A 24,164-nucleotide genomic window follows, 5' to 3' on the forward strand; every position below is an offset into this window, starting at 1 on the left:
GGAGCCCACCATTTTTTGAAAGAAAATATTGCAATTTCATGTTGCTTTAAACTGATGTTACAAATGTAGAAATATTTAATGTAGCTTGCTTGTGTGGTTTCTTTTTTGTGCAAATCTGAGGGATCAAAAAGGAAAAAATCTATATACAAGGCTACACTCCTTCATTTAAGAGCATGCCAGAAATAGTTATGAACTGGAAAGGAAAGGAAAGGAAAGCATGGAGGAAGTAGTGGGTATGGAAAGGGAAGTGCAAAAAGTGGTGATTAATACACCCAATGAAAAACACAAAAACAAATAGTGTACAGCTCAGAGTGGAGTGGTTTGTAGCAAAGTGGAGTGGTTTGTCTCTATATTTTCCCCAATTTATCAGATTATTCCCACATAGGGAAAACCCGAATTTACAGGGGGAAAGAATCAAGATTGTTGTTTGAGGGTAATGTCATGTGGACCATGCAAATTAAATGGGAAAGCAAACAGCTGCAAACACAAAGTAAACTCTGGTGTGAACAAGACCAGATTTTTTTAATGTTGCCTATGTAAACAATCTGCAAGTAGAAAGCTAGTTTTGTTTTTTTACTTGTAAGTAGTATTTTCAATGTAGGGTTGCATTAAATAATGGCATTTCTCACATGCCTGAAGTAGGACTGTTGACAGTGGTGCCTCAGGATTCGTTTCCCTCATTTTTCTCATTCAGTTACCTCATTCTACCTCGTTCTGCTGCATAAGTAGACTAGACCCTCGTAGTGAGATGTCAAGTGGTGGCTGCATGTGTGTGAAAAAGATTCAGTCCTACCCAGTAGTGGTGATATAATGCTGTGGGCCCTTGTGCAAAATATACTGCCAATAAAGTTTTTTAAAAATCAAAAGTGTTCTTTTCATGTTTTAAAAATGGAAAGTGTTGTTCTTCATTGAAAGTGTCCTTTTCATTTTTTAAAAAAAACCAAGTGGTCCTTTCATTGCCCTGTCCCCACAAGGCATACAATTTAGAATAAACAGAAGAGAGGAAATACAGTTAAACCATGGTACTTAATCTCCCAGAAGAGATAGATGAATCGGTGGCCACCATGGCCCTGCACAAACCTAGTTCTGAAATATTTATGTGAAGACAGTTGACAAACCCATTGAACTGAAGAGGCATGTGTTCATGGGTCAGAGCAAGAACGGAAACCAAAGTTAGTGTGACATGATGACGACGATGATCAGGTGTGTTAGGGGCCTCACACGACTGGTTAATGCCAGCTTCAGTCCCTGGCAGAACTAAACGTTACATGAGTTTCAGCACAAAAGTTCAGTCATACATTCCTCCTGACAACTATGCAGACCTAGCCAGTACTTAATACATTTAAAAGAGGTTCTCTTTTTTGAGTTGAGAATATTCAAGCAACAAAGAGAAAGAATATAGAGTGGAGGAGAAATGCATTATATCCCAGTATTAATATTCTTAGAGTCTGACTCAGCTTCCCTCTGCTCCATCCAACTACAGAGAAAGTTGGCTTTTTTGAATAATTGTCTTTATATCTGTTGATAATGTTAAGGGCAGCAGAATGTATACCATGTGCTGTTCCTGGTGTTGGCAGATATGTCAAGCACATGTTTCTGTGGGTGGAATTGCCATATCAGGCTTTCTGGCAATCATGGTTAATTTTTAATCCATATTTATGTCCTTTTCATGGTCTCCCTTTTAGAAGTTGTTAATACATAGCAGCTGACTGAAATTCCCTGCTTTTGATTAACCAATAGGTTTTGCTGTCCCTTGAACTTGGTAGATGAGTGTGGCACAATGACTTTTGGTCTGGAAGAGAAATTTTCCCCTTGTAGTCATGTTAAGAGGGGATCATGCTGTTGAAGAGAATGAAGGTCTTGCTATGATCTCATTTTCACCCTGCATAACTTTACCATTTGTGTGTGTGTGTGTGTATGCGCACATGCCGGAGAAAGATAACCAGGATTTGACTCCCCCCACCTTTTAAAAATATATCTTACACAACACAGCCCTTGGATAATGGTAACCTCTAGTGATACAGTGACTTGTGGCTCTCTCTTGCATTCAGAATAATATAAGCAAAGCTCTTCTGTTGTCTAAAGGTCATGTTGCAATTGTGAATTTGTTTAACTTAATCTGTTACATTTATGAGCATCTCATTGCACTAGACTCATTACACAAGTTATGCTCTTAAAGTAGACCTGAAGGTCGAGGTTTGCTGTGGTCTATAGGAGCTCCATCTCCCTCTGCAAGCACCGTGTCCATGTGACTACTGGTCTGGAGTGTTTGCACCTTGTGTTGGGGTCAGCGGGACAGACTGGGGATTCTGTTGGTGTACCACCCACCCTGCTGCCCAACAGACTCCCTAGCTGAGCTGACGGAGGTGGTCTTGGGTGTACTGTTGAGATCCCCCAGACTGTTGGTTCTGGGAGATGTCAACATCCATGCCGAGGGCACCTTATCCGGGGCAGCTCAGGATTTCATGGTGTCCATGACAACCATGGGACTGTCCAAATATGCCACTGGCCCAACACATGTAGCAGGGCTTACTCTAGACTTGGTTTTTGCAACTGGACATGGAGATGGTGATCTGAATGTGGGGGGCCTTACATCAGTCCCTCTGTCATGAACAGATCACTGCTTGCTGAAGTTTAGACTTACAGCGGCCTTTCCCTTCTGCAAGGGTGGAGGACCTATTAAATTGGTCCGCCCCCAGAGACCAATGGACCCAGATGGTTTCCAAAGGGCTCTGGAGAGTTTTCCAGCTGATAGGGCTGGTGCTCCTGTCAAAACCCTGGTTGAACTGTGGAATACAGAAATGACCCAGGCAGTTGACACGATTGCTCCTGAGCACCCTCTCCTGTGTAGAGCTCGTACAGCTGCATGGTATACCCCAGAGCTGAGAGCGATGAAACAATATAGGAGACGGCTTGAGGGCAGATGGAGACAAACTCCTGGTGGATGCAATTACACACTGGTAAGTGCCTATGGTAAGCTGTATTTAGGGGCAGTAAGGGCAGCAAAAAAACAATATTTTGCTGCCACTATCAAATCATCAATCTACCACCCAGTGGAGCTCTTCAGAATTGTCCGGGGGCTATTGCACACTGGCCCCAAGGACATGGTAGGCACTTCCAGGATAAAATCTTTAGCATCCGCCAGGACTCCAGTGTTATAGCAGGTGAATCAAGCGGGGTATCCAGAGCACAGCCTTGTCCCGATTTCTTGGATGAGTTTCAGTTGGTGCAGCTTAAGGACGTTGACAAGGTGCTTGGACAGGTTCATGCAACCACTTCTGTGCTGGATCCTTGCCCTTCTTGGCTAATAAAAGCTAGCAGGGATGGAACAGCCGGCTGGGCCAGGGAAGTGATTAATGCTTCTCTGTGAGAGGGGATGGTCCCTGACTACCTGAAAGAGGTGGTAGTGAGACCACTCCTGAAGAGACCCTCCCTGGACCCAGAAAATCTTAATGACTATAGGCCGGTAGCAAATGTTCCATTCCTGGGCAAGGTCCTTGAACGAGTGGTGGCAGGCCAGCTCCAGACACTTTTGGATGAGACCGATTATCTAGATCCATTTCAGTTGGGTTTCAGGCCTGGTTTTGGCACAGAAACAGCCTTGGTTGCCCTGTATGATGACCTTTGTCGGGAGAGAGACGGGGAGTGTGACTCTGTTGATTCTCCTTGATCTCTCAGAGGCTTTCGATACCATCAACCATGGTATCCTTCTGGGAAGACTGGCTGAGTTGGAAGTGGGAGGGACTGCATGGCGGTGGTTCCGCTCCCACTTGGCGGGTCGGCTCCAGAAGGTGATGCTTGGGGGGTCAGTTCTGTCCCCCATGCTGTTCAACATCTACATGAAACTGTTAGGTGCGGTCATCTGGAGCTTTGGAGTGCGTTGCCATCAGTATGCTGATGACACGCAGCTCTATTTCTCCTTTTCATCTTCTTCAGGTGAGGCTGTCAACGTGCTGAACCAGTGACTAGCTGCAACAATGGACTGGATGAGGGCTAATAAACTGAGGCTCAATCCAGACAAGACTGAGATGCTGCTAGTGGGTGGTTCTTCTGACCGGATTGTGGATGTCCAACCTGTCCTGGATGGGGTTGCACTCCCCCTGAAGGAGCAGGTTTGTAGCTTGCGGGTTCTCCTAGAACCATCTCTGTCCCTTGAGGCTCAGGAACTCTCGGTGGCATGGAGTGCCTTCTACCAACTTCAGTTGGGGGCCAGCTATGCCCCTATCTGGACAGGGATAACCTGGCTTCAGTTGTCCATGCTCTGGTAACCTCCAAGTTAGATTACTGCAATGTGCTCTACGTGGGGCTGCCTTTGAAGACGGTTTGGAAGCTGCAGCTTGTGCAAAATGCAGCGGCCATATTGGTAGCAGGGACCCGATGGTCCAAACATATAAAACCGATTCTGGCCCGCTTGCATTGGCTGCCTGTACATTTTCGAGCTCGATTCAAGGTGCTGGTTTTAACCTATAAAGCCTTACTCGGCTTGGGACCACAATACCTGATGAAACGCCTCTCCTGACACGAACCCACCCATACACTATGCTCAACATCAAAGGCCCTCCTCTGGGTGCCTACTCCAAGGGAAGCTCGGAGGGTGGCAACAAGCGAAAGGGCCTTTTCAGTGGTGGCCCCCAAATTATGGAATGATCTCCTCGATGAAGTTCACCTGGCACCAACATTGTTATGTTTTTGGCGCCAGATCAAGAGTTTCCTTTTCTCCCAGGCATTCTAACAGCATGTGCTGAGCTCTGACCCCTGGTCTTTTACCTAGTTTATCTGTGCTTCATGGTTTTAAACTTTGTATGGTTTTTAAAATTGCATATTTGTTTTTATTGTTCAATGTTCTTAATTTTTGTAAACTGCTCAGAGAACTTTGGCTATGGGGCGTATATAAATATAATAGACAAACAAACAAACAAATAAATAAATAAATATTCCTAAATAAATGCTTGTACAGTTGCAGCCTTTAGAAATACCTCTCTCCATCTGCATCATCTCTCTCTGCCTCTATTCTTGTAGTGGTATTTTCTATTTCTGGGGGGAAATAGTATATGTATATAAGAACATTCAAAGGGGAGTTTACTTAAAATACAAGAAACAACAAAAATTGTCCTCACAAACCAGGTAAATCCAACATTAACATCTTCTGCTGTGTATTTATTGTTCTAAAAAAGTATTATCTGAGAAGCTGTTATTTAGCATTATTTCAAAGGCAAATGGTACCAGATATCTCTCTGGTCAATTATGCCTTAGCTTTTGCAGTGTTACAGCTTCCAACACCTGAAGCTTGGAATTCAAGACTACATCAGAAATGTGGGGAGGGAAGTTCTAGGAAAAAAAACACTGCAAAGTTTATTTGTCTTATCCTATTTTATATCACAGCCTGAATGGGTCTTTTAGCAGAATGGTGGCAAGTCAGATGGGATGGGAATTGTTCTGTAGACTGCATGTCTGGACTTCTATCTTAAATGCATAATTTTCTGTTCATCACCCACAAGGATACTCTTGTTTAAACTAGTGTTCTCAAGCTATGAGCCCATACTTTAAGAGTTCTTGGGCCAGTGGATGAAAACTGCCTCCCTTCTCTTTTGGTTTGCATTGTAAAGTATGATGAAGGTGAATGATTGTTAGTACCATGCAAGTGCTGGAGACTGAGATGCTTTTGCCATTTCCATCCTGCTTTTATTTCCTCTCACCAGATGTTGGCAATTTGTGCCAAATGTTATCTGATCTGGCTTTTACATTTCTGTTTTGAAATGTGTATTATGTTAATGAGCTCAGATAAGAACTTCTGCTCCTGTTGTCACACACATTTTACCTCAGCCAGCTTAAAAGTAGGATCTGAATTAATTCAGCTGATATCTGTGTGCGTATCTCTCCTCAGTTTATCTAGAATCAACAACAAATTGAGCAAGCCAAAGTTCACAGAAAATGAAAAGGTCAGTGGATTAGTGTGGTGTTTTTTTGTGTGGGTGGTGGTAATTCATTCTGATTCATGCTGACTTTTTCAGCACAGGCTATTTTTTTTTTTTAGATATCCTTCTTGGGATAATTGGTGTGCAGTAGCTAATTATGTGACAAATATTTCTGAAATGTGTTTGCTTTTTCCATTCCTCATGGTTATGATGCTGTGAGCCGTTGTTCTAAACTCTGCTTGGGGAAGTGCTGATGCTACTTGTTTAGCACAGGCACATTTTCACACAGATTTCTGTTCAGAATGTTGATAAAGCAACCTTAAAAAGGTAGCTCTGGATAAGTAATTGAGAATTTGTTCATCAAGCCTTGCGTTTGGTGTAGGGATAGATGAATCTACTAGTTCTGATTTTTCTCAGGTTCTAATATTTTATCTTAAGTTCAGTTGGCCCCATTTCTGCATTGGTTTACATTTTTTCAAAAAGTCTATAGAAAAATCTATATTCATTTTCTTCTGCATTTATCCTAATGTGCACAGTTTTTTACAATTTTGCTTAATATACACATATTGGAAGCAATTTTCCCAACTATATTTATTATTTTCACCAATATATGCATTTTGCCTAATATGCACATTTTTGTATGGATATGGATATACATTTTTTGGTTAGAGAATTACATTGGAAAACTTGGAGAAGTGCAATTTTCAAGTATAGCTGTTTTGAATCGTATTGGTTCAGGGAGTGTGATTTAAGTAGTTTACATTAAAATATAAAAAATGTGAACTGAATGAATTTCTTTTCCAACCTTAGTTCTTAATCCAACTTACCTCCACACTACTGTACATTTATTGGAGATGTTATTCTAATGCAGCAGCCTGCTTCTTAATGAAGTTGCTTTGTGTTACGAATTCTGAAGCACTTGCACTGGCTGCCAATTTGTTTCCAGGCTGAAATCAAAGTGCAATTTTTACAAACTTTTTAAATCTCTATGTTGCATGAGTCCTCATTATCTCAGGGAATGTGTCCTCTGGTAGGAGCCCCTTCTCCCCTTCCATGTGACAGTGCACTATGAGGAGGGGGAAATACCTGCATTCAATAGGGATATTTCCTTCTGTGAGCAAAGGGGAAAGAACTGAGGATCTGAAACAATTTATTTTGTCACACAGCCAATTACTTACTAAGGCTGCAATCCAATGTATACTTACCTGGGAATAAATCCCATTGAACCCAATGGAGCTTACTTCTGAATAGACGTGTATTGGATTGCAGCCTAAAGCACTCTTCAAAATAGTTTTGAATAGGTTTAGATGACCAGTTGACACAGGCTGATGAACGTGCTGTGGGCGGAATTTTCTTCCGTTAACAGCTATTGTTTTCACTGCCAAAATACTTAGGGCAAGACTACATGTTCAAAAAGGAAGTGCCAGTATTATTTAAAAATCAAGACATGTGCATCTGGGAAACTTGGGCCAATTAAACATGTTTAAAGACTGATGTATTTCCTTCCCACTTAACATGTTTGCTGCACAAAACATTGATGTGTTATACAAGAGTTTCCCATAGTGTTTGTAAAGGGTGAAGACTGACATCATGTCTGTGTTCAGACACCAGGCTAAACCATAGTTTAGTGTGATGAGAATTAGTAGTTGTTTGCCTTGGGCTCAAACACTCTCCTCTCCCCTCTCTGGTGCAGATGCAATATGGAGATTAGAAGCTTTCACCTTTGAGTTAAGGAGTTAACTGACTATTAACTGAACCCTTGTCTGACTGTGAACCCTAAACTGGTTAATGTTAACTATGGTTTGTTTAAGCAAGCCAGCTTCATAACCTCTAATATGAAGTTGGCTTGTTTCAAACACTACGTAGTTAACATTATCTCATCTTTATTGTTTGCGGTCATTGACCAGCCATACAGGTACCAGTGTTTAAACGCAGAAAGACAGATGAATTACATATAAACAAGCAAACAAACTATATAACTTATATATTAACAACTTAAGAAAATAAAATCTGGTATACTAAAGTTAAGATGTATTAACCGTCTGTTTCCTTACAGTACATGCTACAGCACAAAATTTTGCCACTTTAAAAGTTATTTGATTTCGAAAAACTGAGAGAAGGAAGGAGGTATAGAATGTGTTAACATTAACATAGTTAACATTAACTACATGTTCTTGCAACATGGCAAACTATGGTTAAGCATAATAGAAGCAAAAACTTCCAAACTCCTAATGGCAGCACAAGAAGAAGAGGGATTAGGGGCAAGTATGTGAGCCTAAGGTTCGCTGTGGCTTTTTCTTGTGACACTAAGCTGTGGTTTAGTGTGATGTCCAAACTGTGGTATATTATGAAAGCAGAGTTTACAGCAAATTCTGAAGGTGTGGTGTGAACCTGACTCCCCTCCCAGATTCTCAAATGAAATGACAGGTATGCATACCAGTAAATCAAATGTCAGCTTAACTGTCAGACTTGCCCTTACTCCTGTGCTTTGGTTTGTTTGCTATTTTTTTAAAGCAGCATGAACATTTTTATGTTTATCAATTTATTTATTTAGTATTACATTTATATCCTGCTCTTCCTCCCAGAAAGAGCACAGAGCGGAAATTAGTAATTAAAAAGAAAACTTTTTAAAAAGTCAACACTTTTTCAAGGGACAAACAGTATGTAGATCAGTGGTTCCCAAACTGTGGTCTGGGGACTTCATTCAGGTGTTCCATGTAGTGTGTGTAAAAATACAATTAGAAATCATGCAACATCTAGCACAGCACGTTGCAATTGCTACCGCAGGCAGAAAAATCATTAAGTGATCCATCAAGACCCTCATCAATGTTCAAGTGGTTCATGGGGAAAAAAGTTTGGGAACCACTGATGTAGATCATAGAGGCCAAGCAGTTGGCATTGTGCATAGCCAGCTTCGGCATGAAACTTACACAGCCTGGGTTTTTTTTCTTGAATTAAAAAAAAATTAAAGGAAGGTTTTTTAAATTAAAAACTGTGTTATGCACATTTATTAGTATAATTTGATTCTACTTGGCTTCTGCTAGCAAAAATCTAGACTGCTAAATTCTCTAATGCTGAGATTTGAAAACTATAGCTGGTCTCAATCCATCTTGCCAGGTTTATTTTTTTCCACACTTTCGTGCAGTTTTGACACTTAGCTTGCTTCTCTGAAAGAAGAGCTTTGGGAGTGTTCAAAAAAGTAAATACCACTAGGGTTTTTTTGCTAAAAGAAAATACTCAGAAAAGTCTTTTGTAGTTTGGGATGTTTGTGTGTGCTTTCCTTGTTGCGTAGATACAAATGCTCGTGTGTGTAACACCCTTCACTGCTAATGAAATCAACATGGATAAATAATGGCTATACTTTCTTTAAAGAAGAGAACACTGCTTTAAAATACATGTTTGTGCATGTTCTCTCCATAAATTATGTATGCCTGTGTATATATTAAAAATTGTGGAAAAATTAATGAGCTCACACATAAAGCATATGATGGAGGGCTCCTTCCCCCTTTTTTATTAAATATCTTAGTAGTGGATCCAAGGATTCCTTTCTTGGCTACAAGCTTGCTTATGTGAAATCAAACTTCTTCAAGTGGCCACAACAAATGAAGGGCTTTTAGAACAAAAACCCACCCACCCCTGGTAAAGTAGGCTTTGAATTCTTGCAAGAACATGACGTTCTGGACTAAAGACAACTTACCAAAACTGTTTAAAATAGGAAATAATTGAAACCCACACTTATTGCATTTAGGATTACCAATAGACCATTTAACAAATAAACAAGCAAAGAGGCCTATACACTTTTTGTTTGTTTTTAGTAACGTGAGGGGAAAAGTTATTTTTTTTCTTTGACTTTAAAAATATATTTTATTGTGTGTTTGTTTTTATACACAGTAATGCTTTTGGGATAAGAGGCAATGAGGGGACAAGCAGTGAGGCAGTACACACAATGGCCTAGTCCAGTCTTGGTTTTGTGTGCTCTCTCTCTCTCTCTCTCTCTCTTGCACTCGCGCACGCACGCACACACACACACACACACAAAAATATGAGGGGAATAAGCTTAAGGTTTCCATTCATAGTTTCGGCCAAACCTCAGTTTCTTGTTATATCCAAATATGAGAAAAGTCTGGTTTGTTCAGATTATAGGTAGTTTGTTCAAAATAGGATTAAGCTGAAGTTTTTTATCTTAGTTTGTGAAAAGTGTGGTTTGAACAAATTTATATTCCTCACAAGGAAAAATGGTGGTTTGGTTAAAACTGATTTGTTCAAAACTTCCTCGGCTCATGCACGTAGGATGGGGAGAACATGAGCCCATGCTTGTGCTTGATCATCTTCATAGCACTAAACCATAGTTAAGCATTACATCTTAACAATGGATTAGCATTATGCTCTGACCTAGCTTTCACACTTGCTGCCTGCTTGCACCCAAGGGAGGAGAAGTGACAGTCCAGTCTGGGCTGTGGAATAAGAGACTGAAATGGGCAAGAACTTGGGTGGCGGGGAGGGAATATTTTTTGTTGCTTGTTTAACTCTGTAACGAGACATCTTTAAGCACATAGGAGCCTTGCAAAAATAATCAGACACCTGACCAATGCTCTCATATTACTGAATTACAAATGGTACATTGTAATTTCGTTCTGTATGGTATTTTATTTTGAAACACTGAAACTCAAAATCAATTATTGTAAGGTGACATTGGTTTTATGTTGGGAAATGTTTGTAAGAAACAAAAAATTGAAACATGTTGCTTGCATAAGTATTCAGCCCCTGTGCTGTGGAAGCCCACATTTTTTACAGATGAAAGAAATTGCCCTATTGATGACACAGTTACCTTACCATTGGCCTCCACTTGTGAACCATTAAAGTTGCTGTCACATTGTCAGATTAAAAACCCCACTGTTGAAGGATCATTGGTCAGGCTGTGGATCTGAAGGAAAATGAAGACAAAAGAGCATTCTATAGAAGTGAGAGATAATGTAATACAAATGCATAGATTAGGATATTAGGTTATTCCAGTGAGCACAGTTGGATCAATAATCAGGAAGTGGAAGCTGCATCACACCACCCAGGCACTGCCAAGAAAAGGCCATCCCTCACAACTCAGCGCTTGAACAAGGAGATTTGTGAGAGAAGCCACAGAGAGGCCAACAATCCCTTTGAAGGAACTTACAGAGTTCAGTGGCCGAGAGTGGAGTAATGGCGCACCAATCAACCATATCAAGAGCTCTGCATAACACTGGCCTATATGGGAGGGTGGCAAGAAAGAAGCCGTTATTCAAAAAGTAACATCTGAACAAAAAGACGAATGTCCTACAGTGGCCCAGTCAAAGTCCTGATCTGAATCCCAGTGAGAATCTGTGATGCTCTTTGAAAATTGCGGTCCACAAGTGATGTCCAACCAACCTGAATGACCTGGAGCAAGAAGAATGGGCCAACCAACCTGAATGACCTGCCAAGAAGAATGGCCCAAAATTCCTCCAACACTGTGTGCAAACGTTGTACATATCTATCCCAAAAGACTTAAAGCTGTTATTGCAGCAAAAGGTGGCTCTACCAAATATTAATGTGGGGGGGGTTGAATACTTATGTGTGTGTGTGTGTACAACCTGCTGTTCATTGCTACCAATTGTCAGAGCAGATTACATTAAGATTCAATATTCCTAACTAAGAAGCAGAAAATAACTGCTCATAAAACCAGCAAGATAAAACAACAAACTCGACTTGTGTCATCTAGCACATATCAAACAAAAGCTTGGACAAATAAATCAGTCTTCAACTGGTAGTGAAAATTTATACAGGTCAGTACCAGCCATATATCAGAAAGGAGAGAATTCCATAGTGGGAGCATCTCCACCAGTATTAAATACTGGAATGGAAGAGTCTGAGTTACACAATTGAATATTACATTCTCTATGTTTTGTTCATACATATATAAAAATATAAGCCCTCACTCCGTCATGCTGTCACAGTATGACAACATGGGTGTGTTGAGCTGGTGAGCTATGCAGCCTGGCCCCCAGTGGCCCCAACCTGATCAGGAGGTGGGTGAGAGGTGGGCAGGAGGCCAGTGGTGGTGGCAGCAGTGGCAACAGCAGCAGCATGGGGGCTGGGCAGCAGGTTTGGTGACCTCTGAGGGGGCAGGGTAGTTTCAGCAGTCCATGAGGGAAGAGGGAAGCTTCAGAGGCCCCTGGGGAGAAGGGGGGAGCTTTGGCAGCTCATGGGAGGGAGGGGGACTTTGGCAATGGTAGGCAGGGTTGGCAAACGAAGTGAGCAGGGATGGAGCCCCTAGTAAAGTTATAAAATTGTTAAATGAAGAGATCACAGCACTTAATGTTTTGTGACTGTGCTTCTACAACTGAGCTCACTGGGTAATATCCAGCTAATTCAGCATACACTTATTGAAATAACTGACTTCAGTTACTTATTCAATTGATTGAAATGAATCTGCTGTGAGTATGACTCACACTGGATCTCCACCATTGTCCTTAGCATTTCATGTTTTAAAGAGAGCTTGTCTGACTTTTAGCACATGTGATTCCAGTGCCCTTCTGAGTGGTTCTTCAATGCAACTATTTCTACGCAAGTTTAAAAATGAAAAACTTTGTAGGTTGTTACATGGTTACATAGTTGTTTAAATTCGGTTGTTGTTATTCAACCTTTCAGCAGGCATTCACCTTCCCTTTTCTTATCCATCAGAATTTCTTAAAACTCCCTTGAGTTAGTGCCATGTTGCGTGTGTGTAAACATATATACATCATATGTATATAGTACACACTATAGTCAGTTGTGCAGTTTAAAAGTGCAGGGTCCATTCATGCCACATCCCTCAGGCAGCCACACCATCTCACAGCCTCTCTCTGACACACACACAGAAACAAACAGAGCGGATTTGCCAGCGCTGCAGATCTGCCACCCCGATCTGCCACCCACCACCACCAAGAGGAGGATGGGCTGCTTCCAGCCTTGCCCATTTACTCACCCTCCCACCCACCCATCTTGTTCCCTGACAGGCATGGCAGGGCTATGGGAGGGACAAGGAAGGGCATTACTGCTGCTGCTACCGCCACCTAAGCAGAGCCCTCCCTGCCTCTCCCTATGAAGGCAGATCAGAGGAGGGAGGCAGGGATGGCACCATTGTTCCACTGCTGCCCAGGCACAGCCAGCCAGGCACTGGAAGCAGCTGTGTTTCTCCTTGGCTGGCATGTGAGTGGCTCAGTCAGTCAGTGTCCAGCTGCCATGACTTCTTCACTACTGTCCCTGCCCCGGGCTCAGCCTCTTTGCTCTATCCCTGCCCCCTCCAATCTGCAACTCCACATACCACGGAGAATGAGGAGGCAGGAGAGGAACACTCCCCTGGCCAATTGTCATGGTCAGATCACTACCTGGTGAATATGGATCTCTCACTGCCGCATACCCTCCGCAGGGGACAAGGACCTATTAGGATGGTCCGCCCCAGACTCCTGATGGAACCTAAAGGATTCCTGAACGCGCTGGGTGATTTGGAGCCAACTGAAGGACACCCGGTTGAAACCCTGGTGATGTAGTGGAATAGGGAGATCACTAGGGCAATAGACCGGGTGGCACCGAAACGTCCTCTCCCCCTGAATAGAACTCAGACTGCACCCTGGTATACACCACGGTTACGCAGTCTGAGACAGGAGGTGAGACGGCTAGAACGCCGATGGCGGAAATCTCGCGCTGAAGACGACCGGACACTGGTTAGAGCGGCAATAGTGGCCTACCAGCGGGCAACAAAGGCAGCAAAGAGGCAATTCTTTGCTGCCTCTATTGCGTCCGCAGAGTGTTGTCCCAGGAGGTTGTTCCAAGTGGTCCGAAACCTGGTCGGTCCAGTTGCTCAGGACCCTATGGAACATTCAAAAGCCTCCTGTGACACATTTGCAAAACACTTTGCGGATAAAATCGATCACCTAAAGGGCAAGATGCCACACGTCGTGGTTACAGGTAGTGGTCCAGAGGCGGCCAGTAGCATTCTGGTCTGCTGGGATCGGTTTCGACCTCTTCTCTCTGATGAAGTGGAAAAGGTGTTCTCTACTGTGAAACCAACCACTTGCTTGCTTGATCCTTGCCCTTCATGGCTCGTTATGAGCTGTAAAGAGAGACTGGGCAAGGGGATCAAGGCAATGGTAAATACGTCCTTGGAGGAGGGCGTAATGCCATCAGCCCTCAAGGAGGCAGTGATAAAACCTATTTTGAAAAAGCCCTCCTTGGATCCCCAAGAGTTAAACAACTTTCGCCCAGTCTCTAATTTACCATTCTTGGGCAAGGTGATTGAGCGTGTGGTGGCTAAACAGTTACAGACACACTTGGAGGAAGCAGATTATTTAGATCCTTTCCAATCGGGCTTCAGGACTGGACATGGAACTGAAACAGCCTTGGTCGCTCTGGTGGATGATATGAGGAGGGCGTTGGATAGGGGTGAATATACTTTCCTCGTCCTCCTGGATCTCTCAGCGGCTTTCGATACCGTTGACCACGGTATCCTTTTAAATCGCCTGGAGGGATTGGGAATAGGAGGCACTGTTTTACAGTGGTTCCGTTCCTATCTCTCCGGCAGATATCAACGGGTGGCATTGGGGGATGAGGTTTCAGACCCTTGGCCTCTTAATTGTGGTGTGTCACAGGGTTCTGTCCTCTCCCCCATGCTATTCAACATCTATATGAAACCGCTGGGAGCCATCATCAGGAGTTTTGGGCTGCAGTGTCACCAATATGCGGATGACACGCAGCTCTATCTCTCATTTAAATCATCACCAGAGTTGGCTGTGGATACCTTGTCCAATTGCCTGGAGTCCGTAAGTGGATGGATGGGAGAGAACAGGCTGAAGCTTAATCCCGACAAGACCGAGGTGTTGCTAGTGGGGGACAAGAGAAGGTTGGGAAATTTCGACTTGGTACTTAATGGGGTGAGATTACCCCTAAAGGACCAGGTCTGCAGCCTAGGGGTCATTTTGGACTCCCAGCTGTCTATGGAGGCTCAGGTTGCGGCAGTGAGCCGGGCAGCTTGGTACCAATTACATCTAGTACAGAGGCTGTGACCCTACTTTCCTATTCATCTGCTCCCACGGGTGATACATGCCCTGGTCTCCTCTTGAGTAGACTACTGTAATGCGCTCTACGTGGGGTTACCCTTGAAGACGGTCCAGAAACTGCAGCTGGTACAGAATGTGGCGGCACGCTTGATAAAGCAGAGCCATCGCCGGGATCATGTCACCCCAGTGTTGATAGAGCTACACTGGTTGCCAGTTGTATACCGGGCCCAATTCAAGGTGTTGGTACTAACCTTTAAAACCCTATACGGTTTCGGCCCAGTTTATCTGAAGGAACGCCTCCAGTATCACCAAATATGCTGCCAAACAAGATCAGCCTCACAAGAGCTTCTCTCGGTCCCACCGGTGAAAACAGCTAGGCTGGTGCAGACCAGAGAGAGGGCGTTTTCGATCGTGCCCCCCACCCTCTGGAACTTGCTTCCGTTTGACCTCCGACATGCCTCCTCCCTGATGGCTTTTCGCCGAGCCTTAAAGACCTGGGTATTCAGGCAGGCCTATGGGGTTTCTGGGGCGGGTTAGGTTTTTATACTGTATTAATTGAAGGATGGTTTTAGATGAATTGATGTTAATATTGTGATTGGTGATTGTATATGTTTTATATTGTATTTTATATTGTTGTACGTCGCCCAGAGTGTCTGTTAATTCAGACAGATGGGCGACTAACAAATAAAATTTTATTATTATTATTATTATTATTATTATTATAGTGCAGAGACTGCAGCAATAGTCTCCCCAGTAGTGCCTGACTGTGGAGGAGGAAGAGGAACAGGACGAGGAGGCACCATATTATGTGGGGCAAGAGACAGGCTGTCAGCTGGGGTGGGCAAATATCTGCTTAATTCCAACCTCCCGTGGTGGGAATTAAACAGATTTTTGCAGATGCCCCAGCCTGCAGCCTATCTCTTGTTCCGCATAGTGTGGCGCCTCCTTTTCCTGTTCCTTCTCCGTGGTCTGGCCGTGCTCGGAGAGGCTGTTGCAGAGGCCTCTGCTGTATCGATCAACCTTGGGAGGAGGGTCCTCTCCTGCCGCCTCCTTCTGGGTTGGTGGCAGATTGGAGAGGGCCAGCAGAGGACCACCTGTAGAATAGGTAACTGGATGGCGACCCTTCATGTTCTACCAGCAAAACACATCTGACTATAGTATGAAGGTGGGGAAGTATTGTAGGCCTATCCTGGGAGGCACAGTTCGCTGCAATTCCTGTGCAGCTGACATATGAACTGTGAATCCCAAACAGTTTAGATATTGTAGATGATACTGTGCTATATTAGTTCTTGCCTTTTTCTTACTTTTTAAAATATACTTTATTATATTTTTTCAAAGATATACTATAGACAAATCACACAAACAAAGTGTAAATGAAAATAAGATCAGAAAGCTGGATATTGGTTATAATCTTCATAGAATTAACAATCATTCAAAATTCATACAGTTAATCAAGTCCTTCCAAAAAGATTTCCTTTTTATGCATACATTGGATTTGCTATTTGAAATGCTTGTTAGAATGTTTTGGTACTACAACCAGTGGATTCAGTTTTCTTTTGTTTATGACATTTCTTCTTTACCATTTGATGTGCAACTACTTTGTAGTTTTTACACTTGGAAATGTACAGCCAGAGGATTACCTTTGAATATGTAGTTATTTGGTGGGCTAGTACCAGTTTATTGTATGGTGCTTATCAGTGGCGTACCTAGTGTATCTGACACCCGGAGCGGATCATTTTTTAACACCCCCCTCTTCTATAGGACGTATGAGGCCCTAGTGAGGTGGGACCAATTGCCTCCTATAGACATCTTTTGCCTCCATGTCTTCTCGCATGGCAGTTGCTGTGTCAATGGGGGGAAATGGGACTTGTCTCTGTCTCTCTGGCAGGCGGGCAGGAGAAGCCAAAACAGCAAAAATAAAACCCTGCGTGTTGTATAATCTCACAGTTGTAACAGTACGATGTACCACCACCGCCACCTCGACTAAGAAGGCGGACAGAGGAGAGAAAGAGCCTCAGTGGATGAGTAGGATCCGCCGCTCGACTGTCTTTCTTGGTGCGAGTGAGGGAAGCAGTGAGGGAAAGGAGGGGAAAAGAGGCTGCTGAGGGAGCTTGGCCACTCCCCCCATGGACTCCGCACTGCGCACTCTCAGGCTGAGAGGGAACCAGGCAGAGCCGCCTTACGCCAGCAGCCCGCCAAGTCAGTGGGGCTTGAGGGTTTTTTGAATTAAGGTGGGAGAGGGGACATAGAGGTAAAATGGAATTGGGCGAATAGGTGTGGAGAGAAAACAGGCTGAGGGAGAAAAGTGAGAGGAGACACAAAATGGGGGAGATGAGGCGAGGCTGAGATAAAAAGTGGAGGAGGCAAGCGTGTATAAATGGGTGGAGGCTGAGGTAAAAAAGTGGAGGAGAGAGTGGCTTAATGGAGGGAGAGGCTGAGGTAAACATTCATTTATTTAAGGCAAAAGTGTAGCTATATTTCTTAAGTGTGGGGAATTAAAACTTTACAGCAGTAGACTGAAGTCTGTAAACACATTTAAATACTGAAATTAATACTAACTTTTCATTTTCTCTCCACAGCATGCAGGAGTTTCCAGTACTTCAGCTTTCTGATCAAAGTAAGTGATAATGAACAAAAGCTTTAGTGGGAGGAAATGTGTGGTCTGAAATAAGATTGGGAAGGCACGAGCAGTAAATGGACATAATCTTTCATCTCTTCTTGGTGGTAGACCTTTTAAAGATTACGTCTCTGGGCAGTAGTGTAACTAGGGTGAGACAACAGGGCCACCTGCCCCCATTAGAGTGATGTGGCTGCCATAGGAGAAATTCTTAAAACTGGAATCCTGGCCCAGACATTTAAAAAGCCCAGTCACAGCTCAGCGTATCTGCTACTGAAACTGTATGGGATTATAAATTTCTGACAGCTGCTTTCCTAGGTGACTCAGACTGATGACACAGTAGTAGAAGAAAAGGACACTTCTAACTGTTTGGGGAGAGAAGTGTGAGGGGTGTAACATCTAAGCAGAAGGATGGAAGCAAGTGACGGAGAAGCAGCAGCTCAGTGGTTGTAAGACTTGTTCTCAATAAATGTAGAAGGTTTTCATAAATTTTACAGAAGAAGGAAAGACCATGACTCAGGGACAGATAACATGTTTTGCTTGCACAAGGTCCTAGGTTCAGTCCCTAGCGTCTCCAGGTAGGGCTGGGAAACATACCTTCCTGAAATCCTGGAGAGCCATTGCTAGTCCATGTAGACCAAGGATAGAGAACCCATGGTCTTCCATAGGTTGTTGAAGTCCAACTTCCATTAGCCTTAGTCAACATGGCCAGTGGTCATGGATGAGTTGTAGTCCAGCAGTATCTGGAGGACCACAGGTTCCTGATCCCTGATGTAGACAATACTGATCTAGATGCATCTCAAAGGTCTGACTCAATATAACTTTGAAGCTTGAGAAATGGTGACTCATGCAGAAAATTTTCATTGCCTGTGTGCAGAATGCTTAAACCTTCAGCTGACAGAGAAAAGAATAATTACAATAGGAAATGCCTGTTATTGGTTTCATTAAGAACACCTAAGGAGGGTGGATTAACGACAAGAGCAATACACTCCTGATGAGAAAACATTTTTTAGAACAGCAAGCAGCGTTCAGCCCTCAGGCTAATTAGCACCATACCTACTGGAACAGGAAACTGGCATGTTGTGTTTGATGGAATCCAGCTCATGTGCTTAAATTTCTCCTGTTGCTTTTTTTCTTATAATTTGATATGAGGTTAGTTGATGGCTTTAAGAAATTAGAAGTGGTTGTTCATGGATGAAACTATATGCTTGTGCCAGTCAGGATATCTCTTAGTTTGGCTGTCCTGAGGCCATGCATAGTTTAAACTGGTACTTTAAGACAACTTAATCAACATTCCCTATTAGAGAATTGCCTTTTTACTTAAAAGAGGTGCTTTTTGCCACAAGCTCAAATGTCCTTTTTTACTGCCTAGTGCAGGGACGGGGAACCTATGGCTGTTCAGATGATGTTGGATTCCAATTCCTATCACCTCCATCCAGCTTGGTCAATGGTTAGGGTTAGTGGGTGATGTAGTGCAACCATATCTGGAGGGCCTCAGGTCTCATATCCCTGACCTAGTGTGGCAATGATGCTGGTGTCTTGTGCAGCAATTGACTTGTCGGGGATTAAGCACCAAATATCTATGTAGTACTCTTAGCGGTAATAGTCAAATATATGTGTCGTAATATTAGAACAGTAAACAATATTTACAGCATAAAAGAGACAGGAAATATGCCTTTATGCTTTATCCTACCCCACCCCTCATTTTTATCTATCATCCTGCATAAAAAATATCCTCAGGATAAAACCTTTATAAGATTGGCTTATGCTCTGATCTTCAAAGCATGGCAACAATTAAGCCTTATCCACTTTATGGATTTTGTAATAGCAGAGACAGCATCAAGAAGCAGTCTTGCAAGCAGGAAGAACTGTAGAAGCCTTGTAAGAGGCTCAAGTGGGAAATTAGGCTCTAGAAAAATTACTCATTGTCACTGTAACTGTATAATTAAATTGAATGCAAAAATGATGATACTGTTAAGCACTCTCCACTTCCATGAACCATCACTCATGGGCACTGCTATTGGCTTTAGTTTCATTTGGATGAGAGAGCATTGGAAACATATAGTCCCTCTGTAATATTTGCTTTCTTTATTGGAAGCAAATAGATGGCTGCCACCCAGCAGCAAAACCTATGATCCTGCATCAGGTTGTCCTTCACTTTCAGCCAATTCACAGCTCTCTTCCCCTCTCTCTGCCTCTTGATCATTATTTCTTTGCACCTTCTGCTAGCCAAATGTCACATTCCAATGACAGGGAAGAGAACATTTCAAGTCATCAAGGAATATAAAGGTATTTTTGTTAAAGTCCCTGGCCTCTGCCAAATGATAGTCCCATCCACAATAATGAGAGCAGTCAAACTCATAACAATACAATGACAAATAAATATTAATTTGTATAAGATCTTTTCATGGTCATAATTTTTTTAATAAAATCCTTAAAAAGTAGTAGCAAAGTAAAAATAAAGTCACTTTACAGTTTCCATATGCTGCTTATATGCCAGATGTACCTGTGATGAAGAAAGTATATGACTGAGGCCAGAGAAAATATTATTATTAGTCCAGCCCTTTCTCCAATGAGATGAAGGTCTCATAAATTCCAAAGAATGTCCCAGTGACTATCTCACAACTGAGTGAGGATGTGAATTTGGATTTCCCAGCAATCTAACCATAGTGTAAAAATGAGGGAAAATAGCATTCCAGAAACCCCTGACCCTCCTGTTAAGGAACATAATTAAAAACTAGAATTGTGACGTGCCATGTCAAAGTAATAATTAATATAACCACTTCAAATCGGAGAGAAATTTCAAGAAGGGAGACTTCTGCATAGCTTCACCACTTTTCAGAATCTGATTAATGATGTGGACATATATGTGGAATGTTACCCTTAGAAAACCTGATAGTAATAATCTACTGTAATATCTATTTGTGGTTCTCAAAATGACAGGACCGGATAGCAGAGAATGAAGTAGCTCTTCTTGTACTTGCTGTGTTCTACCTCCTGGCCTTGCAAACATTTTTCTTAGTCACAAGATTTATTTATTTAAAGCATTTTGTCCTGTTCGTCAGCCAAAAACAGCCCACCCTGTGACTTAAAACATCCCCTGCCCTCAAGCTTGTGGTCTAAAAGACACCAACACACAAGGAAAAGGAATTGAAAGAGAGGAGGAAAAACCAAGCTCAGGCACTGTTGCTTAGTTACAAAATTCTTGTTATGACCAGCTAGAATGGAAATATTTCAGGATGAGGAAGAACTTGTTGGCCTTTCAGCAGAGTGGAGACAGCAGCACTGCAGTCCCTTCACTCTCCTTCTCCTGTAGCTGATAGGATGGTGCTCATTGAGAAGATCACTAATGAAGGGCAAACTTCTCTTGAATGACAGTTTGGCCACTAATACCAATCTTCCTCTGTGATGTTCAGCTGGAGAGCAGAAGAGAAGTGCACTCTGGCCTCTGCTATCAGCCAGAGGGCCAAGGGCCACTGGGTGAATGCTCCCTTTGTCTCCAAGGGAGAACATCATGGCAACTAACCTCGCACCATCTATTGGCCACAGAAGGAGCAACAGCAGCAGCATTTTCAGTCTTACTTTCTGGAAGATATTGCGCTTCCAGTTTTGTGAAGATGTAAAAATCCCCAGGTATTATGTCATATATTCTGTTGTAATAATGAGCAGATGCTGGATGGGGGAAAAAAGGCCCGTCTGAAAACCAGGAATGTGGGTGCTTCCTGCTTGTCCTAAGTTCACTTTTCTATGACATATTTGTTATCTCTTATTTAAAGAGATCATATTGCAAACAGGAGATTGTGTAACTTTAAAGTTGACAGTGAGGACATTGAACTTGTCAAGGGTTATCAACACCTTGGCACAGTCATTAACCAAAATAGAGACAATAGTCAAGAAATCAAAAGAAGGATAGGACTGGGGAGGGCAGCTGTGAGAAAACTAGAAAAGGTCCTCACGTGTAAAGATGTATCACTGAACTCTAAAATCAGGATCATTCAGGCCATGGTAATCCCAATCTCTATGTATGGATGTGAAAGTTGGACAGTGAAAAAAGCGGATAAGAGAAAAATCAACTCATTTGAAATATGGTGTTGGAGGAGAGCTTTACAGATACCATGGACTGCGAAAAAAAACAAATAATTGGGTGTTAGAACAAATTAAACCAAAACTATCACTAGAAGCTAAAATGATGAAACTGAGGTTATCATACTTTGGACACATCATGAGAAGACATGATTCACTAGAAAAGACAATAATGCTGGGAAAAACAGAAAGGATGGATTGATTCCATAAAGGAAGCCACAGACCTGAACTTACAAGATCTGAACAGGGTGGTTCATGACAGATGCTCTTGGAGGTCGCTGATTCATAGGGTTGCCATAAGTCATAGTCGACTTGAAGGCACATAACAACAACAAATTTTAAAGAGCTATTAATGCAATTTTTGGCATTTTTACTGCTATGCATATTTTAACATGTTATATTTTTACCTTGTTTTCCCCCTCAACATTTGGCTTTTCTCAGACAGATATAATTTTGTGCGGACCATAATCAATTGAGACTTCTTCAGAAACTTGCTTTTAATTCCTTCTCTTGGATCAACTAACAGTAGCTGCTGTAGGCTATGCAAAGCATTCTCTTTTCTCAGAGGCCAGTGGGATGGGCAGAGCTATGACCTTGAGTTTGTTAGCAAGCTTAGGCTCCAGAGCTGTGAAGCTGCCGTGCATGAGGCACTGGTTCCTGTGGTTTATTTTGTGATTATTTGAAGCTTGGCATTTTCCTCCATTTGGTACAACTCTTTCAGTATTTCAGAGGTTAAAGAAATGTGCCACATGACCAGTGGAAATTATGTCAGTTATGTGGAAGTGAGTTAGAGTGAAATGTGAGAGTGATTGTAGAAATACTGAAGGCAAAAGTACAGGTTTGCAGTACCATTGATTTATGTATGGATATGCACATTTAAAACATATATGTTTACAACATTCCTGTATGTATATGTGTATGTATATTTATAACCTGCCTTTGCTAAAAAAAAAAGGTAAAGTTGAAAGCAGATATCAACAGAGTAAAATAAAATACACTAAAAGTCAAGAATCAAATTAAGATTCTTTTTTAAAGATGTTTTGTTTTAATATATTTTTGTAGATGCTTTGTTTTAATATGTTTTTTAAATGTTTTGTTTTAATATGTTTTAAAGTCTTTTGTTTAAGATGTTTTAGAGTGTTTTTATTTGCTGCCCTGGGCGCCTTCTAGGAGGAAGGGTATGATATAAATTTAATAAATAAACCAATTAATTAATAAAAAGAGCCCTGCTCGATCAGGACAGCTGCCCATTCAGTCCAGCTTCCTGTTCTCAACGTGGCCAACCAGATGACTATGGGAAGCCTGCAAGAAGGACCTGAGCACAAGAGCACTCTCCCCACAACAAAAAAATAATTTTTTTGAAAATAACATCAACAGTAGGTCAGACATATGTCATTTTATTCCGTTTTCTGGTACATGGAATGAACTCTCATCCTTTTGGTTGTGCTGGTTTGGCTGAGAGATAAGGGTTTTCCCCATGCCATCCAGGGAAGCTGAAAAAGCATGGAAGTTCAAGTGCCCCGCAAGTGCCCTTCTGTGTATCCTTCTGGGTATTTATTTTGTTTTACTATTTACTGGTATTCAAATAAAAGATAGACTGGGCACATAAACAGGTTAGAGGTGGAGAGCCAAGAATGTATTCTGACTCAATAGACGTGCTTGTTGCCTTTCTTTGCCAGCATTCCTGTGAAGCTTTAAGCAGGAGGAGGCCATGTGCCAGCTAGATCAGTGACCCAGATCCCAAAACATGTTTTGGGGTGGTGCTGTTCGAGCTAACAGCCATTACAGCTCTAATAACCTGTTGGTACAGCTCCCAAATGATAGAGCCTAGTCTCCTGAGGGAATCCAATGCAACCCCATACATGTCTAGTCAAAAGAAAGTTCTTTTTTGCTCAGTGGGGCTTAGTCCTAGGCAAAACTGTACAGGATTGCAGCTGCAATCTTTTATTTGACAGACTAGTGCTTATTTAACTCAACACAATTAAAAAAATTTTTTTAGCTAACAGCTATATATTATTGATGCTGATTAGCACCTTCTGTTTCCACCAAAGAGAAATGTCACTGGAGAAAGTCTGCTTTTTTCAGGTCTTTATCTTTTTGATAAGGCATGTCCATAAGTTTAGTATAATATTTACCAGGAAGGGCAATGTAAAGATTTGCATTCTGTATTTGATGTATAGAGAGCAGGGTCCTCCACTTGGTTGTTCATCAGTCCAGCCTCTGTAATGCTATATATCCTCTGCATACATTCTGTGCTTCCATTTGTTCTCTTCTTGCTCTTAACTCGGCTATCTGAGCTACCTAGCATCAGTCTTAATCACAAATTCCCTGCTAGATAAGGAAAGATGAAACAGAGCTGTGCCAGGAAGGAGTCTCACAACCATGCCACCTGAGAGGAAAAATAACCTCTCCTGTTTTCATGCCATAATGTACATTTTTATATATTTCCATATGATTCTTTATGTTCTCTTCTGAAATATATTTATATTTGTATAAATGAAG

General features: G+C 42.2%; 1 protein-coding gene across 26 annotated transcripts in view; it reads left to right on the forward strand.

Moving 5' to 3' along the window:
- The window catches only part of THRB (thyroid hormone receptor beta), a 382,718-nt gene that overhangs the window by 199,197 nt on the left and 159,357 nt on the right, over window positions 1–24,164 (forward strand). For 15 of the 26 annotated variants that reach the window (XM_061587712.1, XM_061587724.1, XM_061587708.1 and 12 more), the window contains 2 exons: window positions 5,885–5,939; window positions 17,542–17,579. Coding sequence is in view for 9 of the 26 variants with exons in the window: in XM_061587724.1 (XP_061443708.1) it covers window positions 5,932–5,939; window positions 17,542–17,579 (46 nt within the window). In the remaining 17 variants the exon portion in view is untranslated. The remainder of the gene's footprint in view (window positions 1–5,884; window positions 5,940–17,541; window positions 17,580–24,164) is intronic. The other 11 variants (XM_061587730.1, XM_061587717.1, XM_061587714.1 and 8 more) reach the window with 1 other exon arrangement.

The sequence above is a fragment of the Rhineura floridana genome, chromosome 10 (assembly GCF_030035675.1).
Source record: "Rhineura floridana isolate rRhiFlo1 chromosome 10, rRhiFlo1.hap2, whole genome shotgun sequence".
NCBI lineage: Eukaryota > Metazoa > Chordata > Lepidosauria > Squamata > Rhineuridae > Rhineura > Rhineura floridana.